Below are 16,883 nucleotides of genomic sequence, written 5' to 3'. Positions count from 1 at the left end.
GGGATAGGGTCCCAAGCCCGCGGCGTGATCGTGGATGAGCGCTGTGCTGGGGAGTCTCGTAATAGGAAGAAACGGCCGTCTAGTGCTTCCAGGTTTTCTATGATGGTCTAACTTCAATTGGCTCATAAATTCAATTATTAAAGATATTAACATTAATTTTCGTAAAGTTATTTTATTTTTATTTCTTAGCGAAGGAATTCAATGAGTGCTAACGTCATTTTCAAGACTATTTCAATCTAGATTCTACTTTTCTTGGCAACATAAGGGCATTATGAGCTATAAATCTTAATCCGACCTCCAGTGAATTGTATCATAAATTGATATGCTATAAAACGTTTCCAATTTTTATAACTTAATTGCAAGCTGCTTCATAGTTCAGTTTGCATAAATCAACAAAACTGTTTGAAGTATAAGGCAAATCTGAAACAAAGTTCTACTATATGGGGCGGAAACCTGGAGAACTACGAAAGCCATCATCCAGAAAATACGGGTGTTTATTAACAGTTGTCCACGCGAAATACTTCGGATGCGTTGACCAGACATTATTAGCAACAACCTACTGTGGGAAAGAACAAACCAGATCCCAGCGGGGGAAGAAATCAGGAAGAAACGCTAGAAGTGAATAAGAAACCCAACTGCGTCACAAGGCAAGCTTTCACACGGAGTCCTCAAGGCTAAAGAAACAGAGGAAGACCAAAGAACACATTACGCCGGGAAATGGAGAAAGACATGAGTAAAATGAACAAGAATTGGATGGAAATAAAATGGAAGGCCCAGGATAAAGTGGGTTGGGGAATGCTGGTCGACGGCCCATGCTCCATTGTGAGTTACAGGCGTAATTAAGTAAGTAAGTATAAGGCAAACATATAGAAATGTCATTTCATATTATAAGCAAATTCATTTTCTTCAGATTCACATTTTTATTCATGGTAATCGAAAATAATATTCAAAAGCTTGATACATTACTAACTGACATATCCTAGTTGCACCTTTTAATAAATAGACAATATTTTACAACTCAGGTTCTAGTATTTTTTGTTCTTATAGGAATAATGAAAATACTTTTGCGTAATTGTCTGGAGGCTGTCATAGCTCATTCTCCTCTAAGATATTCAGCATCAGAAAACAGTCAAATAATTTTTTGTAGCCTTCAAATCCTTTTGAGAATTTTAGAACTTTAACTTAGAAAGCAGTAGAATATAACTTCCGGTATACCATTATCAGAATGTTAGATTGTAGAAGTTGAAAATAACTTGAATAATTATTTAGTTATTTTTACACATTATTGCTAATCTGAAATTTGAAAACATCGATAACTATTCACTCAGATTAATCTCCTATCATTCTCGACAACCACAAGTTGTCTGTAAAAGACATAAGTTACAACTTTTGTTATTAAACGTGGAATTCAAATGACAATTAGATGTCCCGAACCCTATAGACGTGTTCAAGTTTAACACCTTTTCTTGACAAAATCAATGTTAGAATATGTATTCATGAAATTCTTCAATGGATCACGCGAATAGTTTATTTGATGGATATATATATATATATATATATATATATATATATATATATATATATATATATATAGTTTTATTATTTGACTAGCTAGAGCGCATGAAAGACTAGCTAAAATGGCTGATAATTTATTATAAAATCATGTATTAAGCCGTGACAGATGATTATTTGCCAAGTCACTATTAGAAATCCGGTATTCCGGTCTCTACCAAGCAAACACGGATGGTATCTAAAATCTATCCCTTGTTTTACACCTTTTGTAACTGATATCTGAGTTTTTGTGCTTCGTAATTCATACTTAAAATGATCTTATTCTTACGCGAATATATGAAGAAATGTCGAGTGATGGAGGAAGTTAAACAGGGTCTGCCAGACCATGATCACACTCAGTGAGCCACTTTTTAATATTATTTACTAATTTACTAAGATCAGTATCATAAATTATTAACAACTGTTTCTTATAACAAAATATAATAACTAAAATTGTGTAGATTCATTGTTCTTGGACATTTATAACATTATTAACTTCATTTGGAAAATTTGCCACATGATGTGGAATGTACGAATCATATCTACGCTGAATACATTAAATTAATCTCAGTACACTGATGTGATTGACTTAAGCAATTAACAACTATTGAATTTTTATCAGAATGGGGGTTTGTGGAGATTGTGTTAACTCAATAGTTCGAGTCCCGTGTGCGGGATTGTGAATGCGCACTGCTGAGGAGTACCGTAAGAGGACGAAACGGACGTTCGGTGCTTTTAGGTTTTCCATGATGATCTAGCTTTAATCGACTTATGAATTCAACTATTAGACTACTGAATTGTGAAAATGTCATTAGCCTTAATGTGCAAAACACATGTTCATCAAAAATAATATGCCTACTTTCTTAATTGTTTCTATTTATGTAATGCTATTTGTTTCAGATAAACTTTGTATTTACCATACTTTAGACTACTTAGTATTTTTTTTAAAATATTTGTTTGTTTCAACAGTTGAGATTATGAGTCAATTGAAGCTAGACCACCATGTTTGTTTACTTGCATTTAATTCGGTCGGAATTGTTGTTGTTGCAAAATGTGTTTTATTTACTGTAAATCAAGTGATTGGTTTGAGTAATAATGAATAATTAAAATAACTGGCCAATGAAATTCATTTGCAAATATACGGCATATTTAACATATAAATAGAGATTTAATTTTCTCCATATAGTGTATGGAGTAATATACGTATATATATATATATAGATATATATATATATATAGATTTATATTTATTTTCCCATACTTATTTAAGTTACAAAACAAGTTTTTTCCTCAAAATGATCCGGCTATTAACGGGTAAGTTTTCAATCCTTATTATAAAATTCCGTAACCGAATATTGATGATGATAATAATATTACTATTACACTGTAGTAAAGACTGTTAAGTCATGTTAATGTTAAGTTATAGAGAATCTTTCTTCACTAATGGACACATTAGAATTTAACTGATAGGATTAAGTTAGTAATAGATGGTTTAAACAAGTTCAAATTTGGTAATTATTCAAAGGTGAATCAATTTGCAGTGAAATAACACTGCGTTTGAAAGTTTAACGTTTAACGTTTAACGTAATCAACTAGAGTTTTCCTTTCTTCTAAACATCAATTAGTGAAATGAAGTAATCTTGAAGAAAAGTATTGTAAACATATAGAATTACAGTTTCTGATAAAAAACAACACAAAAAGTTATGAATTCAGGTCTACGCAGTTTAGAAGAATATGTATTTGTAATAGTTTCGTGCTGAATTTTATAATTATGCAAGAAAATACTTATTCTGAGCAGTAGATGGTGATAATGATGTTTCTACAAAATAATAATAATGAAAAGAATAAATAGTAAATTTAAATTATAGGAGTGTTACCTACTGAGTTAAACTGTAAGTTTATATATATGATGAGAGGTTATTTTGATGTCTGGTTTAGATTAATAATTGGACGTCATCATAGTTTACTCAAAGAGATGGTTTTTTGATATAATTTCAAATAGATATTTTTTCTTTTTAAAAGGATCAGTGTAAATGTACCTTGAAAGTTCATTACCTGTCAAAATAATTCATTTCTATTATTTTTAATTGTTGAAGAATATTTTTAAATAATGGTATATATTACTTACTTACTTACGCCTGTTACTTCTCGTGGACGAGCATAGGCCGCCCACCAGCACGCTCCGTTTATCCCTGTCCTGGACGTTTATATTAGTTAAATGAATATGCAGAGTTAGTTTCATAAATATTTTCGAATTATTTGATTTTAATCTATACAACTTAAATGAAGAAGCAATCTAAGTATCTTATCACATTGCCTCACTAGTCAACAGAGTTAAACTGTTTTCATTGAATTGTTTGTTTTGTAAAATTCCATGATAATAATTCCAATACAGTCTTACTCATAAGTGTGCACCGGTTGGGATTTTCTTTAAATGGATTATGAAAAGATTGTAGATTAGTTAATATGTATATTCTTTTAATGGAATATGTAATTTAAACTATGAATGGTTGATTTCTGTATAAAAGACTTTAAAATAACTAAAAAACTCTTGTATGAACATACACTGAAATTGAGAGAGGACTAAAATGAACATTTTAAGAAATAAATTTTTATTTAATTTACTTTGATTTAAGCATAATTGAATATACTTATAAGAGATCCAGAAGGTTAGGTAAGATTTTAGAATAAATAATTATACCATTTCACTCAACTTCTTCAGTATAATAATCAAAAGTATCAAAGAATATACATTAGACTAGAATTAGCAACTGAAGATGATTGGCTGGGATTCTAGCGTAGATTTATTTTTTAATATATATATATATATATATATATATACGATAGTTTTCATTCCGATTATTACTTCAAAGAGTTCCAGACAAGGTTTTTGGGTGAACGGTTGGAATTATTCCAACTCTAGTTCCTGAGACTATGTAAATATAATTTGTTTCACAAGATTTCTTTCTATTACTCAGCGTCTAGTTGCTGTCGAAATTTTCATTCATACATTGACGAATATTCACGTAAACTGGAAAGCGCTCTTTATAAGTTTTTTATAAGTTACTATCTGGTTTTCACTATTACAGATAGTTATGATGTAATCGATATAATCGTAATCTTGATTGCAAGATATATGATATACATTTCAGGTTATAAAACATGACTCGCACCAAAAAATAATGGTCTAAAATCAGTTCAACTTGATTACATTTTTAATGAGTATCAATGAAGCTTGTTATTGAACAGTGAATTGTAACTAAGGGCAATCAGTTCACATCACCTGAATATTTGAATGATTTTTAAACAAGAATAAAATTAAACGTCTGATGTTAATCAGAATTTGTTTTTCTACAATGGCTAAGCTATCATATACGTTAATACCGTATATTTTGGACTGTAAATCAAGATCTATGATTAGTTAACTGACATTAAATCTGAGTCGCAATTATACTAGATCTTATCATTCAAAGAGAAACTTCATAATGTATTTTTACGAAGTTTATAGTATTGATCATGAATGGTTTGTGTTTTTCAGTTAAGTTCTATGTACTTACCTAGTGTTAAACGCTTTATATTTTCTTTACACAAAGAATAAAAATGTACTTAAAATTAATTTTGAAATAGAATTTTCGGAATTATCTAGGTTCAGAATAATGTATACGATTGGAAAAAAATGTGAGGAGTAATTTCTTTCGTAAATAATAGTATGATTATTGATATTTTGCGGTGTGTGCTACTGATGTCGACAGATATAAATAGTATGTATCATCAATCGGAAGTGAAATATCTGAAGGCGGAAGATTAAGACGTTCAAAGAAAAGAGAATGAAAACAGGAAATGATTTGTGTGAAAACGAAAGTACAATGAAGTTTGAGACGATTGAGTGACATTTGAAAAACGAACAATGAAGGTTTTAACTAATTGATTGACATTTTGCAAAGGAAGTATTTACTGTATGAATCTCAAATTTTACTAAGATACTTTGTATTGAAATACATTTGATTGTCCCTACTTTTGTTCTCATTTATTACACTTTTATTGTGGATACATTTCGATCAATTATAAAGCATATGAATTCAACTTCAACTATTAACCTGATTACTAAACATCTGAGAGAAAAAAATGAAATCAAGCTTTCTTTAGACTTAAAATAATAATAAAACTATTAATAATAACAATGAATAATGAATATTTTCCAGGTCAATTAAATTAATACTATGAAATGTGATTTCGAAAACTCATTTAAACTGTATAAATAATTTAGCGTTGGATAGATTTTCAACAAAAAAAAGGAAAAAAAAATCGAACAAAATAGAGGTCGGATCGGTTGAAATAATTGGATGAAATATTATTCTTTAAATAGATTACTGTTCTGACGATATAAATATGAAAGAAGGTAGATTAAGAATATTATTAAACAGGTCATTACATTTAACTATAAAAATAGGTAAAAAAAAACTTGCCGAGTGTAAATAACTTTTTTGTAACATACCCCAGAAACAGTTATTTTTTTAAAAATTCCTTGAGAGGAACAATAAGATGATGGTCTACGAGAGGTTTTGATAAGATTATATTCATGTAAAAACTATCATCAGAATAGGAATTCTACAATATCGATTATTTATACCTGTGCCAAAACAATGTTTTTCTGTTTAAGTTCTACTATTCTTCATTAGGTGACATCCAATTTGTAAGCGCTTGAATGAGATTTCTTACCCCGCATATGATGGAAGAATATTTTCCATACAGTAATCAAATAGATAGATTTTCAAAATATGCTTTATTACTTAATCATTCCAGACTTCGACTACAAAATGAGTGTTTTGTTAATCTAAGTGTTTTCAATCTAAACATTAAATAAAATAAAAACAGTAAAACAAACACTTCAAATTACAGAATAAACTTAGTTATTGACTTCATTTCACTAATTTGCTAATACTCTTTGATAATGTATTCTTATTTAAACAATATCTGAATGCTTGAGTGGTTATAGAACAGTTACATTTCAAGGAAACTTACACATTTCGAAGATGAAAAAATTACTCAGTTAATATATTGTAGTGAATGAGAACACAAGTAGGAACAATCGAATGTATTTCAATACAAAATTACAGAATGCCTTAGTAAAATCTAAGAACCATACAGTGAATACTTCATTTGCAAAACGTCAATCAATTGTCTGAAACATAACTGTTTCCTTTCGAAATATCAGTCAACCGTATCAGACTTCAATGTTCTTGCATTTCTATACTGATTACTTTTTGTTCCCGTTCCATCCTCTTCGATCCTCTTGAGCTTCTGTTGCCAGACATTCTTTTGATTATATACTACTTATGTCGATATTAGTAGCACAGTTATATAGTCATTTAAAAGTATTTTCTCATATCTCGAAAGATTACATAATCACAAATTCTAATTTACTGTGATTGGTATTTGGTGAGTTGAAAACATGAGACAAAACTATTTATGAAAAAATAGCCCTTTTTTAAAAATCAAATAAATAACACTGTTATCAGATTAATTTGTTTAAAAGTGTTTTTGGGATGAGGAATTATTACCGGGAAAATATCGATTAAAATATAAAAAAGACTAGAACAAATAGAGATATGCTACTTCCCATTAAATTTTGAAACTACTTAATAAGATGATATAAACATATTCATGATTATGATTATTATGAAGCATTCCATTATATAGTTCATTAAACATTATCAATTTAATCACTTCTAAATACGTTCAGATAGATTGAACTATATTAGGGAACAAATAAACAAGGTTTAACCTATATTTCTCAAATATCATTTTAACCTATCAGTCTATGAATTAAAACTATTTTTTTTAAAAACGAACATGATTATCGCAAGTAATTGAGTTGTAATTTACAAGCATCTGTCTAATCAGTGATTACAATACATTCCATGTTTAAAGTAAGTAAAATACTATTTATCAAATCGTAGTGAACAAGAACACCAGCGGGGACAATCGAATATATTTGACACAAAATTACAGGAGTTGTTAATAAAATCGAACAATCAAATAGTAAATACGTAATTTGCAAAATGTCTATCAATTGTTTCATAATGACTCAAACTTCATTGTTCTTGCATTTTCATACAAATTGGACTCTGTTTCCATTCTTTACTGTTCGATCCTCTTGTCTCTCTGCTGCCAGATATTCTGTTCACGACTAACATCATCTACTACTTATGTCAATATAAGTAGCACACACCACAAAATGACTATCAACTATAATTTTTCAACTCAGAAACTCTTACATAGATGTAAAACGAGTAGTAAGATATTTATACACATAATATTTTATTTCATTATACGTTTCATTATGAAATTTATTATTGAAATTTTTAATGTTGTTAAAATGACTATTTCAATCAACATCCAAAAGTGATGTGTGAAGGAAGGTGCATAACATTAGAAGTAAATGGTATACACTTAATGGTTTGAAGTTTAAGCTTTGAAAAGAAACCTAGAGATCTGTAGTGTTATCTTAGGTAGGGGGCTATGCATTTATACTGCTGAAATGTTTCATACTAGGACGAAATAGTTTTCAAGTGCTTATTAGTTTACAGAAATTTCTTTAAACTAAGATCTGTTTAAGGTAAAGTATTAGAACAAAAAATAAAGAAATTAATCATATCTGTTTTGATATATATTCTAATCATTAGTTATTCATGACATCTAATTCAGTGGACGTAAACCTGCATTTCCATTTTATTGAGCTTAAACTTTTATTTTTTAATTAATTACAAGTGTTTCCTCAATAACAGTTTTAGAGTATTCAAACAATTTTAATTACTTGTTTATTTAGTATTTACCTAAGACTTTATTCTCAATATAAAATTGAAATTTGGACTTAGTTTGAAGTGAAAAATGGTATTTCTTTGATAATGAAGTGTCGGCGAGACTCTAATTTATGGACGAGCCAATCGGAGGTGTTTTAGAGATTTCAAGGTTACGGCGCCAACTTCAGTGCTTAATGCTAACGTACGATCGGTTCACAGGGAATTTTGTACAAAACGTGATAATTGAGCGGCCATAACAAATAAAACGGCGGGACTATAATTTGGGGACGAATCAATCAGGTATAAGATAATATATCTCGGATTTTAACGCGAAAGCTTTTCATCCATTTAGCTAAATAAATTTCTGGCATTATAGCTGATGTCAGTTCGTGATGAAAACCCCATATATTATTCCTAATTAAGGCAAATTACGACAATTATTGCGAACTGGATAATAAAAGCACAAGTAACACTGGATGCAGCCAGGTAATACACTATATACGGATGTTTGGAGAGAGTACAGACTCCTACATAGGATTGGTTATGTGCGTCGTGTCGTTATCCACAAGTAGCATTTTGTGCACTCAACAACCGGAGTGCACATGAACAATATTGAAGTTATGTGGTCGAGTCTGAAAGAGTTTTTGAGACTTTACCATGGCTCCAGAGGTCGACTATTCCCGACTATTTCCTCTACTGCATGCATTACGATTTTAGAACCTCTGAACCTCTTTCTAATCTTGACAAGTTTTTGAACCACGTATAAGAAGTGTATCCACTTTATTTCCTTGGTTTTGTATAACATATTTTTGCTTGATGCTGACTGTTTGCTGATTGGCTAATATTTCTCAAGGTTACTTAAGATTCGTTCAAAGGTCGTCCATACATTAGAGTCTCGCCTGAAGTGTCATATTGGTTCTTCAGCTTAAAAGATACTAAAAATCAAAACTTCTTAATGTAATATAAATGAACATTTGATGATTGCAGTTTAGTATAGTTTGTTGAATAAACCAAGAAGGATAAAATTATTATTCGTATGTTGTCGAATTCATTTTGAGTAGACTCATAAAATAAATTTTGTTTTTCAGTTGGGTAATTTGTTGAATAAGACAAATCTAATAAAATATCGGCAAAATTAAAAAAATTTTAACGTTAAATAATAAATAATTCACCATATATTTTGATAATGATGACAAGTAGTAGGATCCAAAGAAAATGTTCTATTATAATTCAGGTCCATCAGTCGGTGATGATTTTTAGAAAAAAAATACGGTGAAAACTATTATTCATAATCAGAAGGAGGTTTTGTGAAGATTTCAATAATATGATAGTTAACTGCATGCGTCATTTAAAGCTAGAACATCATGGAAAATATGGAAGTATAGGATGGCCGTCTCGTCCTACCACAGTACTCTTCAGCAGTGCGTATCCACGATCCCGCCCGTGGGACTCGAAACCAGGACCTATCGGTCCCGCGCGCGAATGCTTAATCTCTAGACCACTGAACCATCATCCAACGGTGCTAATGTCTAACTTCAATCAATCGACAAAATTGCGACACCATTTACCATTGTCTTCAGAGAGTTACTACCTCACAACAGATCCGACAGAACTCCACTGATCTAGCTTTAACTGACTCATGAATTCAACTATTAAATTATCCTTAAGATACGATATGTAATTTATGGTTAGATTTCGAAGCGTGTTTTCTTGACTTGTATATTGTAAGAAATCAGTTTCCTCCTATTTACAAGATTATAAAGCGGATGCCTTAAAACCTAATGTGAACATTATCACTGACATGCATGTTTCAGTTCATTGAATTCCCCTTTCTATATTCAGCTACAACTAATTAGCAAAAACATAAGTGATATTAAATATAGAGAGTATCCAGCCATCCATTTAACAAGTTCACTAACTTACAATGATCTATGAATTTGTTATGGTATACCAACGATAGTAAATGAGTTTGTTTTTTTAATGGATATGTTTGATTCAATGATTAGCTTATAGCCAGCATTAAAATCATTAACATACAGTGAACTTGAAACCAAAGAACAATAAATTAGAAGCAGAAATGGATTCATATCAGATATTAAAATTTGCTAAAAAGAAAATTGCACATAACATTTATGTTTGTTTTGATTTTTAATGATTATTTCATTGATTACTTGGAATATAATACTTAATAAGAATTAAAATAGTATGTACTAATATATGAAATAATTTTCACTTATTTTGATTGTTATGTTATATAGTTATCATATATATGTTTGCGATCAGTTCAAATGCAAATCCACATGGTTATTTGAAAAGTGAAGTACCTGAAGCAGTATTAGATTCAAATTCATTTATTGATAATAGTCCATATTAGTGAGTGTGTTGTATTATTATTTATCGTTTAAGTGTTTCTTAAATATACAATGATGATTTCAATATTTTCATGATTCATGCTTCCAAACCATTTCACAGATACTATACAGATTATAGAACTGGAATAATGACTTTGTAAGCAATTCTGTTAATGCACCTTATTCTGTGATCTACTTTTTGAAAACTAATTATCAGCCCTCCATCTTTCAATCAATAAGTTGAGGATTCGAACGTATTCCTTCCTACGTCAATTTGGATAGAGAGTTAATCTCACTAGAACTTATAATAAACAATGAATAAAGAAGGAATTTATAGACCTGTTCTTGATCACCAAGTTACACTAAATTATTAAACCAGTATTGAAATACTTTTAAAAAATGTGTGGTCAAATATTTCTGATAACTTTACTAATCGTTTACGTAAAGAAATATCATTCATACTGATAGATTAATATGGTTTAAACTTTTATTACAACATACAAAAGCCTTGTATAACTAACTAGTCTTCTTTCTTATTATTTCTGTAGTTTCACAGGTTGAAATCATGAGTCGATTGAACCTAGACCACCATGGAAAACCTGGAAGCACTGGACGGCCGTTTCGTCCTAGTATGGGACTCCTCATCAGTGCGCATCCACGACCCCGCACCACGAGGGGCTCGGACCCAGGACCTACTGACTTCGCGCGCGAGCACTTAACCACTAGACCACTGAAACGGCCGTCCAGTGCTTCCAGGTTTTCCATGGTGGTCTAGCTTCAATCGACTCATGATTTCAACCTGTGAAATTTCTAAAACTCTCCACAAAACCCATTCTGATATTCTGTAGTTATCATGTAATATTATTAAGTTGTACATAAAAAAATAGTGTTTTTGTATGACAAGCTTTGAAAACAGCAGCTTGATATTAGTGATTTACAAACGGACTTTATTAACGTATGGCGTCCTGATAAAAGATTCAGTAGCTATCATCATGAGTTTAATGTCCAAACATTTCCTATGATGTTACCTGGTTCTTCAATAATATTCAAATTGTGATGTATGCACAGTATATCGAAATGTTTTTACATGTTCTGTCACTCATTTAAAGAAATGATGAATACATTGATGCGTCCACTGACGGAAAATGAACATAGATTTAAGAGCTGATAGTATACAGGAGCTAAACACCACATAATGTTTGTTTTCAAGTTATAATAGAACATTTTCACTAGACTAGTTAGAGAATAACCTAACTATTGTAATAAAGACTGACATCCTATAAGCCTCATTAGTAATAGTGCAGAGTATAATTTCTTCCAAGAATACATCCTCAGTTTGGAAAAAAATGATGTTTATCGACTTTAGATTTGAAAGCATTTGATTGCTTACATGCTCAGAAAATATCTATCCATTATCGCAAACGCAGTACCTCTCAGTAAAGTTTTACAACAGACTAAGGAGGCCTACTGTGATTTTCATTTATAATCCATAAAGAATACCCAGACTTAGAATTCCTCTTAAAAACATTTAGAAGAATGGGTTTAATATTCTAGAAACCTACGCTAAAACTTTGATTTCTAAAGGATTATATCAGAGTTAAGTTCATGAGTCAATCTAAGATAGACCACCATTGAAAACCTGAAAACACTTGATGGCCATTTCGTTTTAGGGTGGGACTCCTCAGCAGTGCGCCATCTAGTGCTTCCAGGTTTTCAGTGGTAGTGTAGCTTAGAATGACTCATGAATCCAACATTGGAAACACTGCAATCTCCCCAAATCCCCAAAATTATATCAAAGTCTCAATGTTTGATAAATATATACCAAACATAATCTATTTACAGTAGTTATTATAATCAAATACCTTGAAAACGATCGAGTGTTTGGAGAAATGAATATACGCTAACTGTTGTTCATAAAGTGTTTAAAATACAGTAATATAATATAAACAATTCGTTCATTTTATCAGAGCATAATTTCGAAAAACACTATAAAACTGTTCAAAAATATCATTCTGAGAAAGTTCTAATGTAAAACATTATTGTATTTACACAACAACAAAACGGTTGTAACATATATTCATCATCATATATAGGCTACTTGTAGGCCATAAACATCAATTCCAGTCCAAATTTTAAAAAAAAACAACCAAGAACGAATTTCAAAGACTTTTTTATCATTATAAAAATATATGAACAAGAACCAATCAACATTGAAGTCTACAGAACAAGTTGTAAACCACATATGGAGAAATTTGAGCACTTCATTTTTACTTGACGTTTGTATTGATAATGTCATTTAGAAGAATGATAAAGACTTCACGACTAAACTATCCAGCTCAGAGAATAAAACACAATTAAAATTATAAAAAAAACTTCGTAATTTTATTTATTCTCTAATCAACAATCTATTTGATCATAAAACTCATTTTTTTCAAATGATGTAAGAAAACAGTCAAAACATTTTAAAGTTAATTTAAAGAGTCACATGAATCTATTTCCATAGTATCAGTCACATTTTCACTTTGACCAATGTATTTTGAGTAAATATACTAATAAATTATTCAGGACAACATATATAAGCGAACAATATTGTTTACGATTAGATCTTCATCAGGCTTTACTCTAATATATACAGTAATATTTATATGCATATACGAAATTATTAAACTAATCAAGGTAGTTTATGAGACATTTGAAACAATTACATAATATGTGAAAAGTACAAATTGATCGTGTGATGACAGGTGTACTAGGTTTGATAAGAATAATAAAGGCTCAAAACAATGTTACATAGTCGGAAATAGGTCAATGATTAGAATAATATAGATGGTGAGATGACATTTATAAAATTATAAGATGACGTAATAAGAAATGTTCAGATAATTGGACCATGAAACGTATAGTTGACAGAAAATAAAGTGATAGGAGGGGGTGAAGAAAAATAATAAACGAAGAGAAAGTTTGAAAAAGAATAAATAAATTCATTTATTACTTAAGGCTAGGGGAGAGATAAGGGCGTTACAAATTTCTTCTGAACACAAAGACTTGGCTTGTTGGCTCGAATTCCTATAGCTTCTGCTATGTGTAGAAGACGAGATCGAACACCATAAGGGAAACTAGTGGGAATACGATAAATAACTTTAAATGACTTAATTCTGTCTAATGTATGACCGCTATCAATCAAGTGTGATAAAACCGAGCTGCATATTGTCTTGAAATTACTTTTTCCAAACCACGAAGGGAGGTGGTTCAGTTGCATGGTAGTGCGCCCAACATAGCTTTCTCCACAGGAGCAGCTGAATTCATAAATACACATAGAAGCGACATAACCAGGTAACTTATCCTTCAGTTGGGGAATCACCATAGATCGGGTCGAATACGATAGACAGAGGTTGGCAGCATTAAACGTTCTCTTTACTGCTCTAGTCAGTCTATAACGCAATACATCACTAGATACATCACCATTGAATTGCAGCTTCAAGAAGAGAGGTTTCTTATTAGTTGTCAGTGTGACTATTTTCTTACTTGTTATACTCGAGAGTTTCTTCAGGAAACCCTGTGGATATACCAATTCAATCAACATATTATGAATATGCTCTAATTCCTTATTAATTATTAATTTATTTGATTATATATTTTAGTTATCAAAGATCACATATTCCTAAATGGTGGAAAATAATGAATGAAAAACGTTGGTTTCCTATCAAAGAATTTCGAGGTGGATTAATGGAAGTTTAATTAATTAAAATCTATTTCATAAATGTTAATTTCTATAAGTTAAACATTAAAAAAAATAATTAAATAAAATTGTTCTCGCAAATGATCTTTATGTTTTTTTGTTGTTGTAATTTATGATATGAAGATTAATTTTCTCATATTAATCTTTGAATAGGCGAGACTATAATTTATGGATGAACTAATCAGATATAAGATAAAAGGTATCAGATTATGACACGAAATTCACTCATCCATTTGGTTAAATAGAGTTTTGATATTATAGTTGATGTCAGTTTGTGGTGAGAACCCTAAATTGAATTCCTAACCCTAATCATCAACTGTATATCACAGTTCTTATTTTTCACACAAGTTTGTAACCCTCATTTGGTACTGGTTATTAGGTGGATACTCTCAAATTCAGTCTAGCGTCGCTCAAAGGTCGTCCATAAATTAGAGTCTCACCGAAAAAGCTAATAAAGATTTGATATACACGAACAAAATTTAGTTATATGTCAGACAGTAGTAGTCAATGTCGTGTTGTCTAATCATTAGTACTCAGCTGAAGTTCATCCACCACAAAGATGAGTAACTTGATATCGTGATATAATTTGTACGGTTTTAGATAACTGGATATGAACATTCTATTCCACAGTCAGAGGAGTGGTCATCGGGCTACAACTGAGTCAACCACTATAGTAAGTAGGTTAAAGGATTTTAACCGATTATTTTGAACGACTTATCAAGATGTATTATACAAGTTTACATCAGGATGAAGTTTTAGATTCCGACAAATGAACAAACGGTAAACAAAATATATCATTGAAGTACAATAACATTTTCTAGTTATTATAATATATATAACTAAATTTACAGTTGTCCGTAGTGTTTACTATATTCCTTTATTATCAGCTTATCATAATTCGATTGAAATAAGTCTGATATATTAAATATATCTACAAAGTTATTTCAATAGTAAAACCACAGTCGTTTAGTGAGACAAATCGTAAAGTAAAAGCTTTCACACATGTTTACCGAATTGCTATGTGATAGTTCCCATTAGTTGTTTAAGATTAAAGTTAAAACGCAACGGAAATGGACATATTCGATTATAAATGATAAGATCTCGACTTTAGAAAAGAGCTCAAAATGTTGATTGCCAATAAAGATAGGTATTTAGTTACACGCATAATGTATAGTGTAGAACAACACATAGTGTGAGATGTTAGACTAAGCAGTAATTCAAGTGTGAGTATCAGATTTTTGGTAGACGTCATAATAATAATAAGAACACTGATTTCGCTCATCTGTAAGAATAACCAAATATTAGTAATCCAATGTTGATACAAAAACGTTACAGGGTTTTTTAAAGTATGGTAAGCGACAATTAGCCTTATATATACTATTAAATAATAGATCTTGTGATGTGTTAGAATATTCACGCCGTTTATGTAACATAACTTTTTAAAATTCTTAACAACGAATTAAACGCTTTTGTTAGAAGAATACATAAAATGTTAAGTTCACTATCATGGAAGCTAACAACAATATATGTCTTGTAAGTCACAATATCTAACATTTACTTTCATTCATATAGTTCTCATATATGTCATATGTCTTATGTATATTAAAATACATAGTTAATAATGAATTAAGGCGTCAAATTAAAGAATTAACACGATGTCTTACAAGGTTTCATTTGTAATAGATACCAGTTTTCTTTATTGAGACCAACAAACGTAAAAGAGGAGTTTGAATAACATGAAACCTAACCAGATAAAATGGTTCATGGTTTGATCAACACAAAACCAATAGTGCTTGAACTAGGAAGACACTTTTAAAATATGTGTAAAAGTAGTGTTAATGGCCATGAAAAAAATAGAATCCATATTGTTTGTTTCAGTCTATATATATAGCTCAGTGGTAACGTCTCAGACTGTGAAACTGGGTGACACGGAATCGAATTTGCCAGGGAGCACCAGTTCCCTCGAAATTACAGGTACACCTTGCTGACGAGTGCCAAGTAGCACGAAACCCGGCTCCAGGGTTTCCTGTCGACTACCTCAAACCACCATCTAATCTCTCTCTCTCTCTCTCTCTATATATATATATATATATATATATATATATATATATATACAGGTGACGTATTCATTAACAACGATGTAAGACATTTTGTAACAAAAAATGAATGAATATCTACACATACAAAAATATACAACCAAGATGAACAGTTTGGAATATTTTGTTATAGTTAATTACAGATTAATTTAGTACACTTTCGTACAGTTTATTAAATTTGACCACATTTGTCTTTTTTAATGATTCTTTGTTTTCAGATAGGGGTTTTGTGGATATTATAGTAATTTAATAGTTAAATTCATGAATCAATTGAAGTTAGACGACCATGGAAAACCTAGAAGCACTAAACGGCCGTTTCGTCCTATACTAGGATGATTGTAAT

General features: G+C 30.5%; 1 protein-coding gene across 1 annotated transcript; it reads left to right on the top strand.

Annotated features, from left to right (window-relative positions):
• Positions 1-2,747: 2,747 nt before the first annotated feature.
• MS3_00010800 (uncharacterized protein) lies at positions 2,748-14,528 on the top strand. The gene is made up of 3 exons (XM_012936908.2): positions 2,748-2,865; positions 10,613-10,727; positions 14,347-14,528. The coding sequence occupies exons 1-3, from the start codon at positions 2,847-2,849 to the stop codon at positions 14,441-14,443; spliced, it is 231 nt and encodes a 76-aa protein (XP_012792362.1). The 5' UTR covers positions 2,748-2,846; the 3' UTR covers positions 14,444-14,528.
• Positions 14,529-16,883: the final 2,355 nt, after the last annotated feature.

This window comes from Schistosoma haematobium, chromosome 2 (assembly GCF_000699445.3).
Source record: "Schistosoma haematobium chromosome 2, whole genome shotgun sequence".
Classification (NCBI taxonomy): Eukaryota; Metazoa; Platyhelminthes; class Trematoda; order Strigeidida; family Schistosomatidae; genus Schistosoma; species Schistosoma haematobium.
Note: the sequence above shows the minus strand (reverse complement) of the source record. Positions and strands in the feature narration are given on the sequence as shown.